The following is a 22,689-nucleotide window of genomic DNA, read 5'->3' on the forward strand; positions in this document are numbered from 1 at the left end:
CACATAAGAACACTCAATACAGATTTTGTTAAAATGCACTCAACTATACTTGGATCATGTTATATAACATGCTGGAGTAGAATTAGGCAAAAAAAAATGTGAGCCACTTTATTTTAGACCTCAACAGGGACTGACTTTTTAAAGAAAAGTCAGTTTGCCCCATGTAATGATTCCAAGAGTTTGGACTTCTAGATTTTATAGTAAAGTACAAAATATGTAATTGTGTGCAGTGTATGTTGTTTCAAAGAAAATGTTTCAGTGTCCATGTGAATCTTCCGGATTGGGTTTAGTGGCAATAAATGCAAAACAAGAGCAGTAACATCAGATTATATCAGTTGAGACCATCTAGTTTGCATTTCTCTGTGTTTGGAATCGTATTAGTTTAGACCTGCAAATGGTATCTGACTTACGGTATCGGTAAGAAAAGAATTGTTTCAAGAATGCATTCTCTTTTTTCGGACTGACGAATGGAGATTCAAATCTCAGTTAACTAAGAAGGACAATTTTAGCAGAATTTGGGAGGAGACATTTGAGCAAGAGGAAGTCAATACTATGCAATGAATATGAAATATGGCATACAAAGGAAACGATAGTGGCTCAGTGGCAGTAACTAATCTGAAAAACAGAAGGGAAAGGTTTGCTTATAATGGCCAGTAGGTTCTCAGTGTACTCAATGTTGGTCCAAGTACATTTGTTATGGGCAAGGAGAAAGCATACCAAGAAAGAGGAAGATCCTAAGAAGAATGTCACACATCTACACTCGTTTAAAGATCAAGATCTAAAGAAAACAAATCTGAGCTTGCCCCTGTTTGAACTCATATGGCACCAAGCCAATTTCGTTCATTTTGACGCGTAGTAATACTTCTCTATGCTGTTTAGGGCTTGAGTGTGTGAATCTAGTATTCTTAGATGGACAAAGGGCCTCTTGTGAGCAGCTAGATTTCTCAAACTGCCCTCCTGAAAAACAATCTCTGCTTGCGCCCAAGAGTTTGAGGCTGCGGTGAGCTGTGATGGTGCCACTGCACTCCAGCTTGGATAAGAGAGCAAGACCCTGTCTCAAGAAAGAGAAAGAAAAGAGAAAAGAAAAAAGAAAACAAAGAAAAAAGAAAAACGATCTCCAGGGAGGAAGAGGAAGAGCTTTATAATTGCCTAATAAGTTTTTGTGTGAAAAGATGATTAGAAACTGAGACCTTCTCCAACTCCTGTTTTCACCTAAGCTGGACCAGGTCTACAGTCACCCGCTGGCTTCATAACACATTGCCAGTTTAAGCAACCCACAAGTAATCACATACTGCTTGGTGTGGGGTGGGGGGGTGGCGGGGCGTTCTTATAATATTGCCTAATGTTTTAATGTTTTGATCGCATTTTATTTAATTGTTTCCCAGGCTGTATTCTGTTTTCTACTTGGCTGCAAACAAACTGAATACAGGGAGATGTTTTCTACGTAGAGTTCACCACTACATCTGGTACAATATGCTTGCACCTAGCTATCAATACGTATATGGTAGGTATGGCTGAATCCCTCTGAAGGGTTAGGTTAGAGTTGTGCACAGGGTAAATACCTGGGGAATAATTACTGAATGGGATGCCAGTTTCTCATCCTTTTCAAGGAGGAAGAGGGATGAGAAAGGCCACTTTGAAGTCTTTATAGGAAAATGCACATAATTTTGGTTGCTTCCATCTTGGGGCTGTTTGGCTGATAAATGACTCTGAAGAGCCACGTTGGGAGTTTAAGCCACGTTGAGCTTTCAATCTTTCAATCTTTCAATTTTCTTTTCTTCTTTAGTTGTATGTGGACAGAAAAACAAGCTTCACATATTGTGTGTGTCACAGGGGACTGCCCTACCTGCCAAGGGTCTCACTGGATCTCTGTACTCATTTTCTGTTGCTAGCTGGTGGACAATATGGTACTAAGAACTCAAGAAGTTGGTCCTCATGTTGAACCTCAGAGGCCACCAAACCTTTCTGAAAAGCCCCTAGGGAGTTTCTGGAGGTGCTCAATAGTGACATATGTCAAGTTGAGAAGGGACAGCTGATCTTCCAGGGTAGAGATAGATCCACTCCCCACTCTCATAAAGAAGATGTGGGTTTGTTTGACCTTCACTATATAGGAAAAAGCCTCACAAATTCTTCAGCCCCTTGGATGGAGGCTCAGCCTCCACACCGTAAAATGCAGACATAATAACTTTTACATAATTTGAAAGGTTTCATAAGAATTGTCCCCCCTAATATATACGAAGTGCCATCCAAATTAGATTAACACAAGAGGATTATATAAACACCATGTATTATTTTTATTATTCTCAACTTATCACAATGGTCACCATTCAACTTCTCAGTAGGAGTTGGGTTAAAGCTCACAGCTCACAGCACCCGTGGAGGCCAAATCATGCTGGGATGGACGTTCTGTATTTACAGCCCAAACGTGTGTGAGGCAGTGTTTTTACTCACCTTCCGGGGGTGGGGCTGGGGCTGGCACTTCATTTTCTAGAAATGGAAAGAGTCATGGAAATGTCAGTCTCATTTATCACAGAGAAGAACTGCTTTCTACAGCCCCAGGCAGCTTCTGCTGCAGGCAGCCATCTCACCTGTGTGTACTCACAAGAGGGATGGAGGAGGAAAACACATTCTCTCTTCTCTCTCTCTCTCTCTCTCACACACACGCGCGCACACACACACACACACACACACACCCCCTACTGCATCAAGAGGCCTAAGACATACATGCTGCCATTTATGTGTGGTATATAGATTTCCAGGAAGTGGCATGGTGTAGTGATGGAAAGATAAAGGTAGAATGGGGATCCGAGTGTCCTTGCCACTTAGTTATCCCCTCCAGAGGCGGGCCAGGCATTTACTTGTGCTGAGCCTGTTTTTCTGCCTCTAGAGAAATGGCCACATCTTACATGGGCAGGACTGCTGTTAGGATGAAGTGAAACACAACGGGTAGCAAGCATATGGTGAGCATATCCCGTAGAGGCTAAGGTAAGGTCGGTGCAGAAATGAGACTCCTTTTTCCCAGAAAGCAAGAGCACCACTGCATCACCAACATTGGTCTGCCTGCATGAGAGACACTTTCTGAACACAGATGACATGAAAGTCCTCTGACTTTGCAGTGCTTTGTTGTTGTTGTTTCACAAGGAAGGTGCAATTCACTGGGAAACAGAATTAAGCCCTCTCAGAATTGTTTCTGGAAGCATATGTGCTTGGAGTAGATTCCCACCTACGCCTGTCCAAAATTTTCCAAGCTCTGGTTTTGAGGTTTTGGTTTACCTGGCTTTGGATGTCTGGTTATTACAGAGCAGTCTGGCTATGAAGTCTGACAAAGAAACTTCTGTTAAAGAATATACTATTTCCAAGTAGCTAAAGGCATCCCCATGAACAAAGAGCATAGCATTTCCCCTGCCAAATCCCTGTGGATGCCCAGAATTGGGAATTAGTGACATGTGAGTATCACTCACTCATGAAGCAGCTGCTTCATCTCCAGAACAAGAAGAGGCAGTTAATGAAGGTGATTGCTGCTAAAATTATCTTCTACTTCATTACTAAATAAAATATAAAGATAGCAAAGTTTTTGTATTATAGGCACATTGTGGAATCCTGGGAGCCTTTGTCAGCATATGGGATTTTCCACATTTTTTTCCACAAGTGACTCTTGTTGAGCAGGGCGGACGATGCCCATAACAAGCAGTTTGGCGGAACGGTCACCACTATGTGTAGGCCAAGTGCCCCGTTCTAGTCTAGGAAGGCTGGAATGAGCATAGAAAAATGAATGGATTGCACCATAACAGAAATCAAGAAAAGAGTAATGCAGGCCTGCCAGGATGCAATAATGTCTTTTTCCATCACTCATTTTGTGGCTAGTATAAACTCCAATTTATTGTTTTTTAAAAACTTTTATTCAGATGGCCATAAATAAGTTTATTACTATTTACTAGTGAGGGAAGATATATATAACCAAAAGACAAAAAAACATAACCTTATAGATGGACAGAAGAAAACGTGGCAGGATGTGATGTAATTTGCAGATACAGTGAAAACACAAATGTCCCTTGGATGGCATTGTCAGAAATGTTTTTGTTTCTTCACTACATCATGGAAAGAATCACTAGGGTTATCGTCAACCAAAACACGAAACTGTCAGTCAAAGCATTTTATTTTCAGAGATCTGAGTGCAGAAATGGAAATCTAATATTGTCCTCTTGGCTTTGAATAAGTTGTTGCAGCACACGGATATCAGAATACTGAGAGCGAGATGCCAATTTCTTTGACATGCTATCTTTCAGACAGGGCCATTGCCATGCCATGCCCAAGGACTTCTTCCTGGCTCTGTCTACAGACAAGTTTCTCATCCCTCCAGTCTCCTTTCTCCACAGCTGCAGAAGTTATTTATCCTACAACTGTGTTTCATCCCATTTTTCTACTTGAAAGTGTTTCTATTACTATTTGGTTAGGTCTACACTCCCCAGGTTCGCATTCAAAGCCATTGTTCATGGGCACTTCTCTCTCCCTTCTCTTACTACGTTCCAATGGCCTCTCTGTTCTAGAGCCATTTCTGTTCACCTTCTGACCTTTCTGCCACTGTTCTTCCCAGCAGACCTCCTGCTTTTTCTGAACATGTGATGGAGTCAGACTTAGGTCTGAATCCTGACTCTGCCCTGTTCATTGTGCAATCATGGGCAATTCCTTAATCTCCAACAGCCTTGGGTTCTTCATCTGCGAAATAAGAATAACAAGATAAATAACCTGTTAGGGTGCCAATTCTATGTAAGATGCATAGGGTAGTTCCTGCCATGTAGAAAGAGCTTTATAATTGACAGAACGAACTGTTACCATTACTATCATTTGACAATCTTTATCCATATTGCCAACATTTTTCTCAAGGCTCTCAGAGCTGATTATTCTTTTTTTTTTTTCTTTTTTTTGAGATAGAGTCTCGCTCTGTCGCCTGGAGTGCAGTGGCGTGAACTTGGCTCACTGCAACCTCCACCTCCTGGGTTCAAGCAATTCTCCTGCCTCAGCCTCCCAAGTAGCTGGGACTATAGGTGCGTGCCACCATGCCCAGCTAATTTTTGTATTCTTAGTAGAGACAGGGTTTCACCATGTTGGCCAGGATGGTGTCAATCTCTTGACCTCGTGATCCGCCCGCCTCGGCCTCCCAAAATGTTGGGATTACAGGCGTGAGCCACTGAGCCCGGCTAGAGCTGATTATTCTATTCTATTCTGTTCTTCTTCCTTACTCTTTTGCATTCTGGACCACGTCATAACACATTCTCTTTTCACTATGACTTAATTATTTTCTAATAGTCTCTGTATATTTATGTTTCTGTAAACAAAGCCAGGGATCTTTCCTTCCTTTCTTATCTCCCTGGTATCTGATTTTATTGCTGAAAACACATTAAATGCATAGCGAATTGATACAAAAGAATTAAGGAGGGCTTCTTTTGGTGGTTGGACATCTATTAAATTGATCATGCTTGTTTAGCATCTATGTGATCAATTCCCATTTTTTAACGGTAACCATAGTTGCTTAAAATCCGACTAAGGCCAACGGTGAATTCTAATCAAATACGTAAAAGAGAATCATCTTGGGCACTAAATCTGTAAATGTTCCCTAAATGTACATTCTCCATTTCCATTTTGTCTGTAGCCACCATGGGCTATGTAACAGACCAAAAATCAAAATGATAATTTAAAGGGCTTAATTCAACTTCCACTGAATCCACAAAATATTGGTCATGAATAGCCAACTCTTATCAGAGAGAATGGCAGAAACATTATAGGATATTAATGCTAGGACTGTTGTGGGATGGTTGCAGGGAGTAGAAATAGGAAAATGTATACTGGCCTATAAATAGGCAGATCCAGAACTTTTTCTTCTCAAAATTACAGAAACCTCTTTACTTTATAGCCAGTGAAAGAGTAAATACATTGCAACCCCTTATTAGAACCCACTGCATGTAGGACCTAGTGCATATTAATCCTTATAATCCTTACAACTCTGTGAAATCAGTACTTTGATTATCTCCATTTTGCAAGTGGGAACTGAGGCTCTTTGAGATCCCACAGCCCAGGAAGGGTGGAACCAGGCTGTAATCCAGGCTCGCTTGACTCAGAGTCTGGGCTCTGCAGCCCGGGCCTGCACTTCCTTTCCCTGCTACTTATGTTGACCAAGGCAGAAGAGGGCTGATGGACTTCTCAGAGCAATTACACCATTTTCCCCACTGAATCGGTTGGTCTTATTCTCAAGACCACATAGCCTCATATGGATGTTGCCCTCCCTATTTGTAGGAGTGGGGTGCACATCGATTTCCTCAAGTATGAGATAGAAATAATAGCACAGCCTAACTCCGGGGTCATTGGAAGGAATGAACGCATTAACGGGGAGAGAACATGGCAAATGTCACATAGGCTTTAACTTTTCATGGCTTTTATCATTATGATCATCATTTTTACTTGGACACATCTATGAAAAAGACACTTATGTCTTCCTCCACATGCTGCCTGCTAAGGATATGTCTTATTTCTAGGTCTGTGAGCCGCATGTGTTAAAACATGTTTGCATTTGGGGTGGGGACTGAGGAAGCATCTGGGGGCTGGACAGAAGAGGTGAGTCCCACATACTCCTACTGTAAAGTGGGAATAGTAGTTGAGCTCGATGCAATTTTTATGCATTATAGTTTACACACTGCAGATAAGCAGATCAATCAATGATTCAATCTATCAATCATGGTGAGACAGAAATGATCAGAGAAAATAGGACCTTAGTCCTTTTCAGAGCATTTGAAACAGAGAATTCCAGTTGTCTTAAACCTGGAAACTGGGAAACCAAGGAGTGGTAAAGGCCAAGCAGCACATGACTTAAATGGAAAATAAAGTGTTGCAGGTAAGTCTCAGAGCCCCCAAGATGTCCCCATTTACCTTGAAGGAACTGCTCATGCATCTCTCTCACTCTAATTCATATGTTTGTCTCTGACAGGTCCTGTCATGGCCAGCTTTGCCCACTTCTCTAAAAATAATTTACATGTTTCTAAAATTCACTGGCTGCCTCTGTAACATTCATTCATTAACAGCAATTTCCACAGTACCTCACTGAATAGGGACCATAGGCAGGAGCACCCTTGCAACCTAAATTCATTGAACTCCCATAATGAATTTAACAAGGTCAAAGAGGTTATAAAAGTGGTTACAATGCGATAAGATATCTGTGTTTAAGAAATTCACAGGTAAATGAATTGCCTTTTAGTATCAATTGAGTCACTGAACCAAGTCACTCTGCACTCTTAAAACATTCAAGACTCACTACTTCCAGAAATCCTCTAGAACTTCTCAAACTGCAGTATGCATATTAATCACTTAGGGATCTGATCAAACTGCAGATTCTGACTCTTGGAGTCTGCAGCAGTAGAGTTCACGATTCTACATTTCAAGGCGGCTCAGTGGCTCGGGAGGTCAATGTGGGAGGATTGCTTGAGCCCAGGTGTTTGAGACCTACCTGGGCAACATAATGAAATCCTGTCTTCACAAAAAAACATTTCACATTAGCTGGTGCTTCCCAAGTCCCAGCGACTTGGGTGGCTGAGGTGGGAGGATCACTTAAGCCAGGAGGTGGAGGCTGCAGTGAGCCAAGATTGTACCACTATATTCCAGCTGGGGTGACGGAGCAAGACCCCATCTCCAGAAAAAAATTTTTTTTAAATTTTAAAAATAAAAAGATTCTGCATTTCTAAAAGGTTCCCAGGTGATGCTGCTGGTCCACAACCCACACTTTGAGTGACAAGGCTCAGCACACCCCCTAAATATCACCCGTTCCACTCCCTTTTCAAATGTGAGTGGGAACCCTAAAGGATTTACAGTAGATGGGGACTTTTCTTCTCCCTTTGATCACAAGCTTCTTGAGGACAAGGCCCTTCTCCTTCTCCTTCTCCTTTTCAGATTCCACACAGCAGGTGCTCCATAAATATAGTTGACTGGCAGGCTGTTCCTCCCTGCACAAAAGCCCCTTCTCCTTGCTGCCAAGAAATCCATAACCGTCCCCTGGCATTCTGTGGGCAGCTTTCTTCGTCTGTGTTACCCACAAGGAACACTATGTCTTTCATTGGTTCCCCTCCCGCTGGCCAAGGCTCCAGGGGCATTCACCCAAGCTCCATCATTTACATTTCTTCTTACTGTCAACACATGTCTTCCATTTCTTAACAAGGGCAGGAGAGCAATTAGGGCTAGAGTTTTGGCTCTCAGGAATATTACACCCCTCGCCTTTCTAAGGAATCCCCCGCTTTTAAAATCGGGGCTCCCAAAAACAGCAAAGCAACTTGCGTCGAGGAACCTGTCCCACCAGTTTCTTAGCAAATAACAGTCAGTCAATCACACCAACTGTTGTCAGCAAGGTTAGCTGTGTTGCAATGGTCGGGAGGCACCCACCTTTGGTAAGCTCTCTAAATCATAAACAAGCAAACTGATATTTATTGAGGTGAGGTCCTGCTGTACTTCTGCTTATTCAAAAGCCAAAGGGCAAAGTTCTGTGGAACATTCCTGCTAGGTAAATACAGTCGGTTTTTGTTCTCCTTTCCTTGTCCTCCCACACAATACCTCTTTTAGAAAACATGCTAACAGGACTAAAGAAGTGTGTTTTAAAACTTTTTGAATAAAAAGGAAAAACAAGGATACTTTTTGCAAAAATTAAGCCCAAGGAGATATTTTAAGGGACAACCTAAAAATGAACTAGTTTGTGAACCAACAACTAAAGCTAGCCCCCTCTTTCCTGGGCAAGGGTGGCTGTTCTTTGATCCTTTCTAATTAACAGATACAGACTTTCTCTCCCTCTGCAGCACTGAAATGCTTTCAAAGGGGTAGATCTATTTATGGTGGATTTTTCCTATGGTCACCTACTGTAAAAAGCACAGGTATGCCACCAATGGCATGCCTGCACAGCCTGTGCCAAGGCATTCTAATTGACGGGCACTGGTGGCAGCTATGAAATAGACAGCCCCATATGTGGCCTTTGTGCTGCTGTGGAAACACTAGGGACCCAGTAACTCCATAAATGGTTTGGCCCTCTCCAGTGGAGTCCATTTCTATTTTCAATGATCAAGAGTTTCATGGCCAGTAACTTAAAGGGGAAAAAAGAAATCTTACGTCTTAAAAGTAATTAACCTGTCTCTTTTTATATGTCTGCGTCTATACACATAAAACAAAACAAAACAAAACAAAACAAAACACAACAAAACACCCAGTTCTCTTCTTCCTGTGGGCTGTCTCAAATATTACATTATTTGACCTACTTAAACTATCTTATGGGCTCTTATGTACAATTTAATTTAGCTTTTTTATAGCATGGAGAGCATAATTATATCACATGAGTGTATTATATAGGCATAAAAAAGACAGAAGAACACACAATAACAATTATCATTAAATGTTATGATTCTAGTCTGTTTTTGTGGCTTTCCATCACTTTATTGGGGAAAATTTTTTAAAAATAAAAATATTCTTTAGAAATTTGAGGCATAGGAGAAAATTGTTTGCTATTCCTAATTATTATTTCTTATTCTCAAAGTAAAATTCTAGCTTTGAAATAGAACATGTGAAGGCTTTATGTTTTGTAAACATCATGATGAATAAGGAAATGTCTGCCTGGCCAACTCTTGTACTGTCATTTTTGGTGGTATAGCAAATTATCTTTCTTTTTAGATTAAATATATAATAAACACTATCAGGTGTCTCCCCCTTGATGGTGGAATCTGACCCAATATGCATTCTCCAACCTGGACTTCATATGCCCAGACACGAGCACAATGGAAGCTCCCATAGCATAAAATATTGTTTTCATAGGGACATTCATAATGCTTAGAGATGTTTGATTCTGTTAATCCTAAGTGTACCCCATGGCCGGGCGCAGTGGCTGTCACCTATGATCTCAGCACTTTGGGGGGCAGATTGAATTGCTTGAGCTCAGGAGTTCACGACTAGCCTGTGCAACATGGCAAAACCACATCTCTACCAAAAATACAAGAAATTAGTCGGGCATGGTGATGCGTGCCTGTGGTCCCAGCTACTTTGGAGGCTGAGGTGGGAAGATTGCTTGAGCTGGATAGACGAAGGTTGCGGTGAGCCAAGATTGCACCACTGCACTCCAGCCTGAGTGACAGACTCAAACAAAACAAAACAAACAAACAAAAAACAGTGTACCCCCCAAAATCAGCAAATATAAATGACAGTGTATTTTTATTGGCCAAATTGCTTATGTATCAGAGATGAAGAATTTGGACATAAATCAACGTTTAATTCAACATTTTCACAGTTACTTGCTTATTTTGTTCCCCACTCTATTCATTATAGGCATTATGGGTCTGGATATTTTATACTTTGGAATTTAAGAGAATTACATACTCTTTAAAGAAGTAGGCTGGGCATGGTGGCTCAAGCATATAGTCCCATCACCTTGGGAGACTGGGGTGGGTGGCTTGCTTGAGCTCAGGAGTTCAAGACCAGGCCGGGTAATGCAGTGAGACCCTGTCTCTATACAAAAAATAATACTAAATTGATTTATATTAGTGGTTCTCAAAGTACGGTCTGGGGTCTTCAGGAGCTGCCTAGGTAGGGAGTTTACCAGGTCAAAATGATTTTCCTAGTAGTAATGCTAAGACATTAGTTGCCTTTTTCACTCATATTCTCTAACAAATAGACACTGAAGTTTTCCAGAGGATACATAATGTGTAATGATATCAATGTTCTGACAGCTAATAGAATTGTCTGTGTATTCGTGTGTGTGTGTATGTGTGTGTGTGTGTGTGTGTGTGTGTGTGTGTGTGTGTTTCTTTTTTGAGAAGAAAGGTCTCATTCTGTCACCCAGGCTGGAGTTCAGTGGCATGATCTCAGCTCACTGCAGCCTCGATCTCCCCAGGCTCAGATGATCTTCCCAGCTCAGCCTCCTGAGTAGCTGGATCTACAGGCATGTACCATGCCTGACTAATTTTTGTATTTTTAGTAGAGACGAGGTTTCGCCATGTTTCTCAGGCTGGTCTCGAACTCCTGGGCTCAAGCGATCTGCCCGCCTCAGCCTTCCAAAGTGCTTGGATTACAGACATAAGTCACCACGCCTGGCTGTATTCTTGTATTTTAAACATTATCAATTTTACTTTTATTTATTTATTTTGAGACAGAGTTTTGCTGTTGTTGCCCAGGCTGGAGTGCAATGGCGTGATCTCGGCTCACTACAACCTCCGCCTCCCAGGTTCAAGAGATTCTCCTGCCTCAGCTTCCCGAGTAGCTGGAATTACAGGGATCCACCACCATGCACAGCTAATTTTTTGTATTTTTAGTAGAGACAGGGTTTCACCATGTTGGCCAGGCTGGTCTCGAACTCCTGACCTCAGGTGATCCACCTGTCTTGGCCTCCCTGAGTGCTGAGATTACAGGCATGAGCCACCACGCCCAGCCAATTTTAATTTTTAATACAGTAAATATATGACACACTAATACAATATTTACTGTACTCCAAATTAAAATTAGTGTGTATAATACACTAGTTATGCACATAAACAAATGATCTTTAGTTTATTCAATAATTGTTAAGGGTGCAAATGGATCTGAGACCAAAAGGTTTGAACCACTGGTTTTGAATTTATTGCAAATCTCTTTGGAAAACGATTTTGCGCATGTTATTTTTAAAATAAACTCAGGTCATATACATCATATACATCTGCAGCTTTGATAAAACGAATGAATCAGTCAAAATAAAAACCTTACATTGATTTTGAGAGCCATAACTCATTTTCCTAAGTGCACCATAATAGAGACAAAAGGGCAATGGTGTCTAGTAACACCTCGCCTGTGCAGAATTCAGCTATCTAGCAACTTACCTAACGGCTTCTGACCACCCAAATAAAAGGGCCTCTGAAGGGCCTCTGCATTTATCTCAAGCTCCTACGTTCCATGCACTAAGAGTTTCTGTGTTTTCCTCATGGAAGAAGGCCCTAGCTCCTCAGTAAACCCAGGGCATGGGACTTGGGAAAGGTAATCAGGGTGCCTGAGGAGCAAAATTTAAGGAGGTCACTTAAGGGGCTGACCCTGCATTTTGGTGACCCAGAAAGTGAGTGCCTTCTTAAATGTTGTGCCTTAGGTGGTGCTAAACTCTACTCAGCCAGATTAATTACCTGGAATGGCGTCTATAATGAAGGACAAAGGGGAGGGAGGGGAACAGTTTCGTATGCTGACTGACAAGAGTACTAAAGAAGACAGCTCACCTCTAGGAGGGATAAAGTAGGAAAGCTAAGAAAAATTGGACAGAAATTCAAAACGCAAATCAATATGAGCTCATTTTTCAAAAGAGCAAATCATTTGGGCCCTCAGGGTGTCACATGCTACTAATAACTGATATCTATAATTTAAGACAAATTATATCCACTGTACTTTATTTTTTAAAGCAAGGAGTAATATATTACATTTAAGAATGTTTTAATTCAAACTGGTGGAAAAAATAAGGCTCTGAGGTTATATAATAAAATTAACCCTTAGCTGAGCAGAGAACCCAGCTATTCAGAATGATTCAATCAATTTAATCCACATTTATTTACTATGGTCAGATGTTGCCAAAGACTGTACTGTACTCTAATGTTCTGAATAGATGAAGTTTAATTATACATCGATCGTGTAAATTTTCAATGACTCATTATTCAACTTTTGGAATTTCCCTGAATCTACAGGGATTTTTTTCCTCCCCTAGTCAATTCATATCTTTTGTCCTTCTGATTATGCAAGTTTCAACTCAGGATGTCATTTCACACAGGAAGAGGATAAAAATATAGTCCTTATTACACAGCAACAAATAGCTTCTCATTGTTAACATGGGGCTGGGGGAAAATTGCTAAGATCTGAGGACTTGCCTTCCTTACTACTCTTACCATGTTTTAAAGAATCAAATGGGGTTGGAGTGGCATATATGAGGGTGTGTTTTGCAAGGGAAGAGTTACTTAAATTGAAGGAGCTTAAAATTTTAGCGTAGGTCAACAGGAAATTATTGCAAAAGCAATTTGAATTGTTAACAATTTCCTCCTTTACTGTGTCTTTTCTGGGGATCTTGCATCAGTTATTATTGTTATTATTATTTTGAGACAGAGTCTCGCTCTGTCACCCAGGCAGGAGTGCAGTGGCATGATCATGGCTCATTGCAGCCTTGACCTCCTGGGCTCAAGTGAATCTCCTGCTTCAGCCTCCCAGGTAGCTGGGACTACAGTTGTACACCACCACATCCAGATAATTTTTGTATTTTTTCATGTTGTTTCACCATGTTGCTCAGGCTGGTCTCAAACTCCTGGGCTCAAGCAATTCTCTGGCCTTGGCCTCCCAAAATGCTGGGATTACAGGCATGAGCCACTGTACTTGAACTTGTATCACTTATGTGGCTATAGGGTTATAGGATAAATTTCTTAAAGGCCTTGCTCTAAGCTGTTGCTGGACCTCACATTGGGTGACTTTTTAAAAATAGAGGAAGAAGAGTCCTGACACCAGGTGGGGTCATAAATATAAAATTCCACTGCAATAAACACAGTGACACTCAATCAATCACCCACAACATCCATATGTGATCATGGAGAGTTCTTTATGTGGTCATCTCAGGAAAGTGCAGACTGAGGAAGACCCTATACACCAAAAAACACCTCTGATAGGGAGAGAAATCTTTTTTTTCTTTTTTTTTTGAGACGGAATTTCACTCTTGTTGCCCAGGCTGGAGTGCAGTGGTGTGATCTTGGCTCACCACAACCTCCGTCTCCCGGGTTTAAGCAATTCTCCTGCTTCAGCCTCCTGAGTAGCTGGGATTACAGGCCTGTGCCACCATGCCCGGCTAATTTTGTATTTTTAGTAGAGATGGGGTTTCTTCATGTTGGTCAGGCTGGTCTCGAACTCCCGACCTCAGGTGATCCTCTCAGCTTGGCCTCCCAAAGTGCTGGGATTATAGGCATGAGCCACCGCACCCAGCCAGGGAGAGAAATTGTAAAGTCCCACAAACCCAAGACTTATAATCCTTGGAGACAGATACAGTTATTGTTCAACTGTGCAGGGTAACTCTTTCATCTAAGTGGGAAAGGCCATGCCCCTGCAATGGAACGGTGAAGAAACAACCCAACCATTATCACCTTATGCTGACTAGAGACCCCCAAATTGGACATGGCTCATTTCAGTAAGAACATAACAGAGGTCATGGAGTATTGACCTTTTATATGACCTGAGCTTCTATGGGTGAAAGCAAAGATGTATCACTACAAGTAAAAGAAGGAAATACAGTGGTGGCAATGATGGTTATGACTATCATAGCAGCTTTCTTGGCGTGTATTATAAATATTACACTAGTGAGGAGGTGAGCAGTGGTTGTTACATCCCTTACATCGAGGGAAATGCCATCAAAGTTTATGTGAAATATGAGGCATTTAATACCTTATGCCAGACAAGATTTCTGAGTTTACTGCTTTAGGAGGGAAATGCTTCAAATCTTTCTATATGTTAGGCCCTGTTCTAAGCACTTTACCTGTCTGGGCATGGTGGCTCATGCCTGGAATCCCAGCACTTTGGGAGGCCGAGGCAGGCGGATCACTTGAGGTCAGGAGTTCGAGACCAGCCTGGCCAATATGTTGAAACCCTATCTCTACCAGAAAACTACAAAAATTAGCTGGGCGTGGTGGCGCATGCCTGTAACCCCAGCTACTCAGGAGGCTGAGGTAGGAGAATTGCTTGAACCAGGGAGGCGAAGGTTGCAGTGAGCTGAGATCATGCCACTGCACTCTGGCCTGGGTGACAGAGCAAGACTCCATCTCAAATAAAAAATAAGATAAAATAAGCACTTTACCTGGTGTATTTCAGTTAATTCTTACTGAGACCCAGTGAATTGATACTGTTTTATTCACATACAGATGAGGAAACAGAGGCATACAAAGTGTAAATAACTCTGTTCATGGTGCAGCTGGAATTTGAGCTGTCTAGAATGTTCTACAAATAGTAAATTTTTTTATGTCACCATGTTTAATAATGTGTATTATTTAAGATGCATAAAGAAAAAGCCAAGATACATACTGCGTGCATAACAACCTAAAGACATCTAACTCTAAACATGACAAAATACAGAATTAAAATGAACACATTTTGAGTTATAAGTAGAGCATTCTGTTCATTAAATTTTTTAGAAGGCAAATGATATTACCGGATGCAAGCAAAGCAATTTATAAAGAGTATTTAGGAAAGATTTGGACAATTTTAGAGAGGAAGAATATTTACCAAAATAGCTAAATACACATCAACAAGAGAATAGAACAAAATCATAAGATCTAACATCTGACATATTATTAAATGTAATTTTAGACGCTGCCCTGATGTGCCAAACTGGCCTAAAAAGCATTCCTAAAGGAGTAGAAAAGGTCAAGTCTTATCAAAGTGGATTTAGACTTGAAAGGCATAATGAAAGTCAGATTACAGTTAGCGTTTTGTGAACTCATTTTAGAAAGAGAAATAAGTGTGAGATTGAATGATCCCGGTCTTCGCCTCTGCCAAATCAATCAATTCACGCCCCAATCTGACGGGACCTAAAAGTTTACTCTGGAAATGTGCGTTAAAGCCCGTAAATACTCTGTCCCATGAATGGGAACATCTTGAAATTTGGCCTGTGGTCTATCTTTGGGCTGTCTAAAACAAATGTACTGTTTGTAAATTAAAACTGAGCCTATCCACACAGAGCAGAATTACGACAAGACAGTATGATCACTTTGACTTTGGGGGGCTGTCTTTGTAAAAAGCTGCAAGGACAGAAGCCCTCTTCTCATCTGGTTATGAGATAATTTGCATACATGTAGAAAATTAAGTGACAAAGTCTTTCTTCTTTTTCACAGTTTGACTTTCCTTAATTGGTATGCTCTCAAATTTTAGGAAACCCCTCATGAATAAACAGTAGCTACTTCATGATTAACCTAACTCAGAACACTAATTCAGCTACTACCTGTCTGTGTATTTATTCAGTTTCCCCAGGATGCAGGACTCTGAACAAACCGAGGATTCCAGGAAAGACATCTGTTTCCATCAAGAACTAACATGGAATAATAACAAAGAAGATGTGGCCACATGCTCTCAGGTACACACATGAAATTAAAATTTCCATACTTGTGTTTGATTGCTAGAACTTTAATCCTGTTCTTTATCATCTAACAGACTTAAGTATGTCTAGAGAAGAAGTTTAGATTTACCACAGAAGATATTGACAGCCAAGAGTATTTTGTGTGTCTTAATATAGTTTTCATAGACTAATTAAGGAGCAGTGAAGATAAAAATAGTCATTATTAATTATAATCAAAATTCTTCTCTGTGTCCATAAACAGCCTAAAAATAATTTTTAAATAAAACAATTGCAATAATTTTAAATAAAAGTAACAAAAATGCTTCCTCGGACTGTAAAAACAATAGCAATAATTACACAGCAATCTCCTCTCACAACCATATAAAATTGAAAAGAAGAATGTATTTGTTTACAAAAGTATTGCAAAAATATCATTTTGTATTTATTCAAGTTTTTAAAGAGACCACTTATTTATTTGTTTTTGTGTCCAAGCATTTTTTAAAAGCAACTTCAGTCTGGGTAGTTGACTTCAACACCCATGTTTCATTCAGGGATACTTTGAAATTGCTGTTAATAAGGAAACTCTATGAATTGTGTGTGTACACAGAGCCTAAAAAAAAAAAAAGTTTCAAGGCCGTGTCTCATGGCCAAAATAAAGTGAGTCATTGAGAGCATAAAGGATTGTAAGTTCTTCATGTTTTCCACCCTCCTGGATTCCTTAGACCAGCTAGTGAGCCTAACTTCCACCTTTGACCATTCCACAATCTTCCTGACTCCTGACTTCACTGTTTGAAAGGCCTGAGAACAAGAGAGAATTTCTTTAGATTTACTGGGTGAGAAGTAAGGATACAACTTGTTTTTCCAAAGTCTTTTTAAAGCAATATATTTAGGGCCCTTCAGAGGAAAGAATTGGCCGGTCCTTTATTTATCTTCCTAACAGGTGCAGTCGGAGCAGTCATAAAAGCAGGCTACTGAAAAAGAATGATTCTGCCAAGTATTAAGCCCCTCTAGCACGCATTTGCCCTAGAGTATTCCTTCTTACAACACAGAGCTCAAATATATGCCATGAATCTCCAGCACAGTATGGCAGTTTTTCTCAGGAGGAAAAAATATGATGGCGTTCATTCATACAACTTCTTTACTTTCCGTCCAAATCTTCAACTTGGCCTGGATGAGCCATTCAAAGCCAAAAGGGAAACAATTGCCCTTAATAAACTATCTTTCCTCCTCCCCTATTCCTTTCTCTTCGTTTTCTGCATAAATTATTAACTTTTCCCTAATTTGAGGTAAGGGTAATATTTATATATTAGATGACTTTCCAAAGACAAATTGATTTCGGTGTTTGAAATAGGCCATTCACTCTCTTGCAGGTAGAAACTGAAGGTCAAAGAAGAAATATGAGAAGGAGGTTTCCCATCAAGGAGCTCCTTTTCTGATGGATGACTAACCCCTGAGAAATGCTTAGAAATAGGCAAGAGGTGATGAATGCTGCTGTACATTCAGGTAGCTTTTGGGCTCGGCAGAACTTTAAAATGTGATGAAATCTCTAGAGACCAAGAAAAAAAGGATACAGAAATGGAAAAACCCTTATGGACCCAAACAACAACAACAACAAAAAAACTGTTCTCTATTACCATGGTCCCATCTATTCCTATTGAAATGTAGACCAAGATGGATAAGATGAATACTGTATGTTGACACAGCAAAATAATCTGTAGTAACAAAGCCATACCTTTGCTTCCTGAAGTTATCAGAATGGCACCTTAAAATTATATGGTCATAAAGGAACCTGTGTTTGGTCATACGTTTGAGTTTTCAAGAAAGGATCTTACACGGAAAATGAGAAAACTACAGTGACTCTCTTGAGATTTTTTGAATGACACACAAGCACCAAAGAGGAACTTTTGCCTTTTCAGACAAGTTAAGTACATTAAATATAATAAGGTCTGATGAATCAGAAACAAAAAGTGAAATTCAATAAGGCCTCAACTCAGTGTTTTAGAAGAGAATTTTTCTGGGTTTTATAGTATCTGACAGTTAATAGGCCAGGCACGGTGGCTCACACCTGTAGTCTCAGCACTTTAGAAGACAGAGACAAGTGGATCTCTTGAGCCCAGGAGTTCGAGACCAGCCTGGGCAACATTGTGAGGCCCCCATCTCTACTAAAAATAAAAAAATTAGCTATTAGCTGGGCATGATGGCATGCATCTGTGGTCCTAGCTACTGGGGAGGCTGAGGTGGGAGGATTGCTTGAGCCCGGGAGGCAGAGTTTGCAGTGCGCCATGATTGCACCACTGCATTCCAGCCTGGGTGACAGAATGAGACCTTTTCTCAAAAAAATAAAATAATAATAATAATAAAAAAGAATCCAGTTAACAGTTGTCCCAGGATGTTAAAGAATCAGGCTTTATGGTTTTAATCATTACATATTCCAGGGGTAAAATTCTGAGGAAATCATTTTTACGGGTTTAATAGCCATTCATACTATTCTTTAATGAACAAAGATTCTGCCACAGAAGAAAGGCTATCGCAATTGTCTAGTTTTGGGTTGATAAAATTTCTTTTTGACTGGAAAAGAGAAATTTCCAGTGAAAGGTGATTTCTTGGCCGGGAACAGTGGCTCATGCCTGTAATCCCAGCACTTTGGGAGGCCAAGGCAGGTGGACCACCTGAGGTCAGCTGTTCGAGACCAGCCTGGCCAACATGGCGAAACCCTGTCTCTGCTAAAAATACAAAAATTAGCTGGGCGTGTTGGTGGGCGCCTGTAATCCCAGCTACTTGAGATGTTGAGGCACAAGAATCACTTGAACCTGGGAGGCAAAGGCTGCAGTGAGCGGAGATCGTGGCGCTGCACTCCAGCCTAGGCCACAGAGTGAGATACTGTTTTAACAAAAAAAAGAAAAAAAAAGAAAGGTGATTTCTTTACACAGTAGGAACTGGGGGCAATTAACTGCAGGTCACTTACTTGTACTCAATTAATAATTGATATATAAATGAATGTATCAAAGGCATCCTGGGAGATCCCCACAAATCTGAAACTGCCTACGACATCCTCCCAATTTGATCGGAATAACTTAATTGTACTAGGCCTTAGGTACGTAAGAATCCAAAGTGCTGTAAGGTAAGTTTTATCTGGAACTGACAGTACAAATAACATAGTTCTCCAAAGAATACATAATATACAATTGACGACGGTAGAAAGTAGAACAATGGGAAGTGGTTACTCCTTAAGAATAATGCTTGCTTTCTCCAAAAGGGCTCACTGAGCCATCCAGCATATTCCAAGAGTCTAAACAAGGACTGTTGACTAATTACTTCCATTAGACTTCCTCCTCAAGATCCAAAGTTACATCTGTCCTTCCTCCTTCTCCTTAGAAGAACCAGCTCTCCCAAGATCTAAGAAGAAAACTCCCAGAATTAGGCCACGGTAGGCTGGAAAGTAGTTGAGTGAGACATTTTTTTTTTTTTTTTTTGAGACGGAGTCTTGCTCTGTCACCCAGGCTGGAGTGCAGTGGCGCAATCTCGGCTCACTGCAAGCTCCGCCTCCTGGGTTCACGCCATTCTCCTGCCTCAGCCTCTCCAAGTAGCTGGGACTACAGGCGCCCACCACCACGCCCGGCTAATTTTTTTTTGTATTTTTAGTAGAGACGGGGTTTCACCGTGGTCTTGATCTCCTGACCTCGTGATCCGCCCACCTCGGCCTCCCAAAGTGCTGGGATTACAAGCTTGAGCCACTGCACCCGGCCTCCAGGTGCTGAAAACTCAGCCTCTTTTGAGGAGTTGCCAGATCCTCCTGGATCCTAGGAGGGCCAAACCAGCCCATGCGTCCTATCAAGATTCACAGCAAGTGGTCATGGCCTTCCTGGGCACGGCTTTACGAGCTGTGGGAAAGAGTTCAGAAGACCCATATGGGCTGGAGGAGCCTGCTCTTTGGGAGGATTTCTGCAGATATTTTGAAATGATTCTGAAGAACTGGCTCTAGGCCATGTTTTATTTTTCAGAGGGATGCTTATATGCAATCAACCTAACCCCAGTGAAAATGAAATCACAGTTAGGAGAAGAAGAAAGGACCAGAATAGTTCATGAATTGCCATACTCCTTACTCTTCTAATGTAAACAATATTAAAATGCAATTATTTCACTAAGGAAAGCTCTTCAAGGTACAGTTCCTTTAAGAATCAGTTCTGCTGGTAAGGGAACCAAAAAAATCTCTGTACTTCCTCAATGGATTTTAAATATATCAGTAACTCTTCTTGCCCCACTCCCCATCATCCAAATTTACACTAACCAAAGAATTTCTGGGTATAAAATTACTGTCCTGGGTGGAGGAACTCCTACACAGAATAGCAACGTGCTTTTATAGCAAAAGAAGATGATGGAGTCTTTAGTATCCGTGCTGTTTTATTCAGCAAGAAAAATATATATATTGGGGGGCTGGGGGCTGAAGTTAAAGATATATTTTCCTCTTTGCAGCTCTACAATTTCATTCCCCATAAAAGCAGAGTGAAACAGACTGAGTTGTCAAATGAAAAGTAAACTTCATCGCCTTTGTGATCAGAATAATTTAATTAGCTTTATTGGCTCTTACAGCCTGTCACCTTATTTATTGATTTTTCAGCTTTCTTCTCATTTTCAATTAGGCTTTTAAAAAAATGCAAAATCATTCACTAAATTCAGAATAATTAAAACAATATTGTGTTTCCAGTTTGGAAACATGGTAGAATGTATTTCATCTGGGTACACTTCAGAGAGGTTAAAGTGACAGAGCAGATAAAAAGGACACTTAATACACACGTAAATCATTTGCATTACAAATAAGATACTTTAGCAGGGGTTGGACTCCCTGCCTGACAGTCAGGATTAAGTTCCCATATTAATGCATGCATTTGGTGTGGTTATTTTGGGTGAAAGACTTCATCCATCAATGCCCTCTGCCACTAAGTAAGGCCAACCTGTAAACTGATCACCACAGCCTGTCAACACTGGTTACTTAATTATATAAAGAAAATATGTTTAAAAGACTTTTGATAATTTGGTTAGTATTTCAACTTTGAGTTCAACGTGTAACATCTTTTTCAAGGTTCCTTAAAATAATAGATAAAACATTTTTAAGAATTAAAAACTGAAAACTATGACTATTTTTATGTTTCCTGCTAATCTTTCTTTTTCTTTTATTTGCAGAAGGGAAAAATAAAGATTCAGTAAGCATTAATGAAGATGAATACAAATGAAATAATATTTTTAAAGATATTTTCATTAAAAATTAAATTCAATGCATGCATACTATTCATTTGTGCTTATTATTATTTATTTTCATAATTACTAATTCCAATTTACTTCTGTTACCAATTGGTAGTTTTAATATACTAATTTTTTTATAGAAAGAAGAAACTTTGTTAGAGAAAACATTTCTTCTAAGGAAGAATATTTTTATACTTTCAGCTTAACTATTCTTAAAGGCTACTACATATTATGAAACTCTCTACAGTAAAACTCATGAAAGAACAATCTATTCATGATATTCGGGGACATCCTTTTTTACCAGGTGTTGGTTTTCTTTCGGTGCAAGAATTTAATAACGAACCTCCAAAGGCACTGATAAGAACAAAAAAAACCCTTCGTCTGTGTATTTTAAATATGTTTCCATTAAAAAAATGTAGCAAATCTGGAAATAATGTCACAAATTCTTTTTTGAAATCTTGATCCAATGTATTAACCATCTGAGAAAATATTTTAAGTCTCCTACTCTCTGTGAATTGCAAATACATGGCAAAAAATTTGTGATTAAATCTAAGAAAATATGCTTGAAAATGTAATCTGTTTACCATCAGCAATTAACATCCTTAAATTACACTTTAAGGATTCTTTACGATTGAATGATAGAATTATCATTTGATAATTTTAGCCAATATCCCTTTAGAAACTATCATTATCAGAAATTTTTCAATTCAGTATACTCTCGCTGTATTTTTCCTCTGGTCTGTTTAATCTAAAAGATCGTTTCCTTAAATCATAGTGATTTTATTTTCTCATCTAGTTAAGAAATTTGTTATTTGTTTGAAGATAAATATCAAAATAAACATTTTATTAAGGAGTACAACAAAAAGATTTCTAGATAAGTCTTACCCTCTTTCTTAGTGGGTTCTGGCATGGCCACAATAAGATGTTATTCTTTAAAGAGTTTCCTCCCCTCCACGACTAGTTGACAGAAACCCCACAGGCAGGCGAGAGACGGTGCAGGTCGGTGCAACAAGCAGTTGGGGAGAAACCCAGTGCTTTTATACTGCCTCTGAACATCAATCATGATGGCACCTCCCTTTCTTCAGCACAAGGATGCAGGAAATTGACAGCTATGGGGACCTTTCTCACATCTGTTGTCTGCACTCTGCTCTCTTGCCTACTGGAAGGAATCTCCTGCCCATCTCATGTGGCTGATGAGAACACCTCTAACTTTCTAAATTCAGCTGCAGCCTCGTGCTCCGTCTTGCTCTTCTCTCTCTGACAGATGCATGTGCTGACTCAGGAGTGCAAAAAGTTTGCTGGATGATAAAAAAATCAAATTAAAAATCATAATATGCCAATCCAACCTATAC

General features: G+C 40.1%; 1 protein-coding gene across 6 annotated transcripts in view; it reads right to left on the reverse strand.

The window, feature by feature from the left end:
- Window positions 1-22,313, reverse strand: part of MYBPC1 (myosin binding protein C1) — a 108,278-nt gene extending 85,965 nt beyond the window's left edge. For all 6 annotated transcript variants that reach the window (XM_058425503.1, XM_058425501.1, XM_058425502.1 and 3 more), the window contains exon 1: window positions 22,223-22,313. In XM_058425503.1, the coding sequence (XP_058281486.1) occupies window positions 22,223-22,247 (25 nt within the window). In that variant the 5' untranslated portion in view covers window positions 22,248-22,313. The remainder of the gene's footprint in view (window positions 1-22,222) is intronic.
- Between the last annotated feature and the right edge of the window lie 376 nt (window positions 22,314-22,689).

The sequence above is a fragment of the Hylobates moloch genome, unplaced genomic scaffold (assembly GCF_009828535.3).
Source record: "Hylobates moloch isolate HMO894 unplaced genomic scaffold, HMol_V3 SCAFFOLD_12, whole genome shotgun sequence".
Lineage (NCBI taxonomy): Eukaryota > Metazoa > Chordata > Mammalia > Primates > Hylobatidae > Hylobates > Hylobates moloch.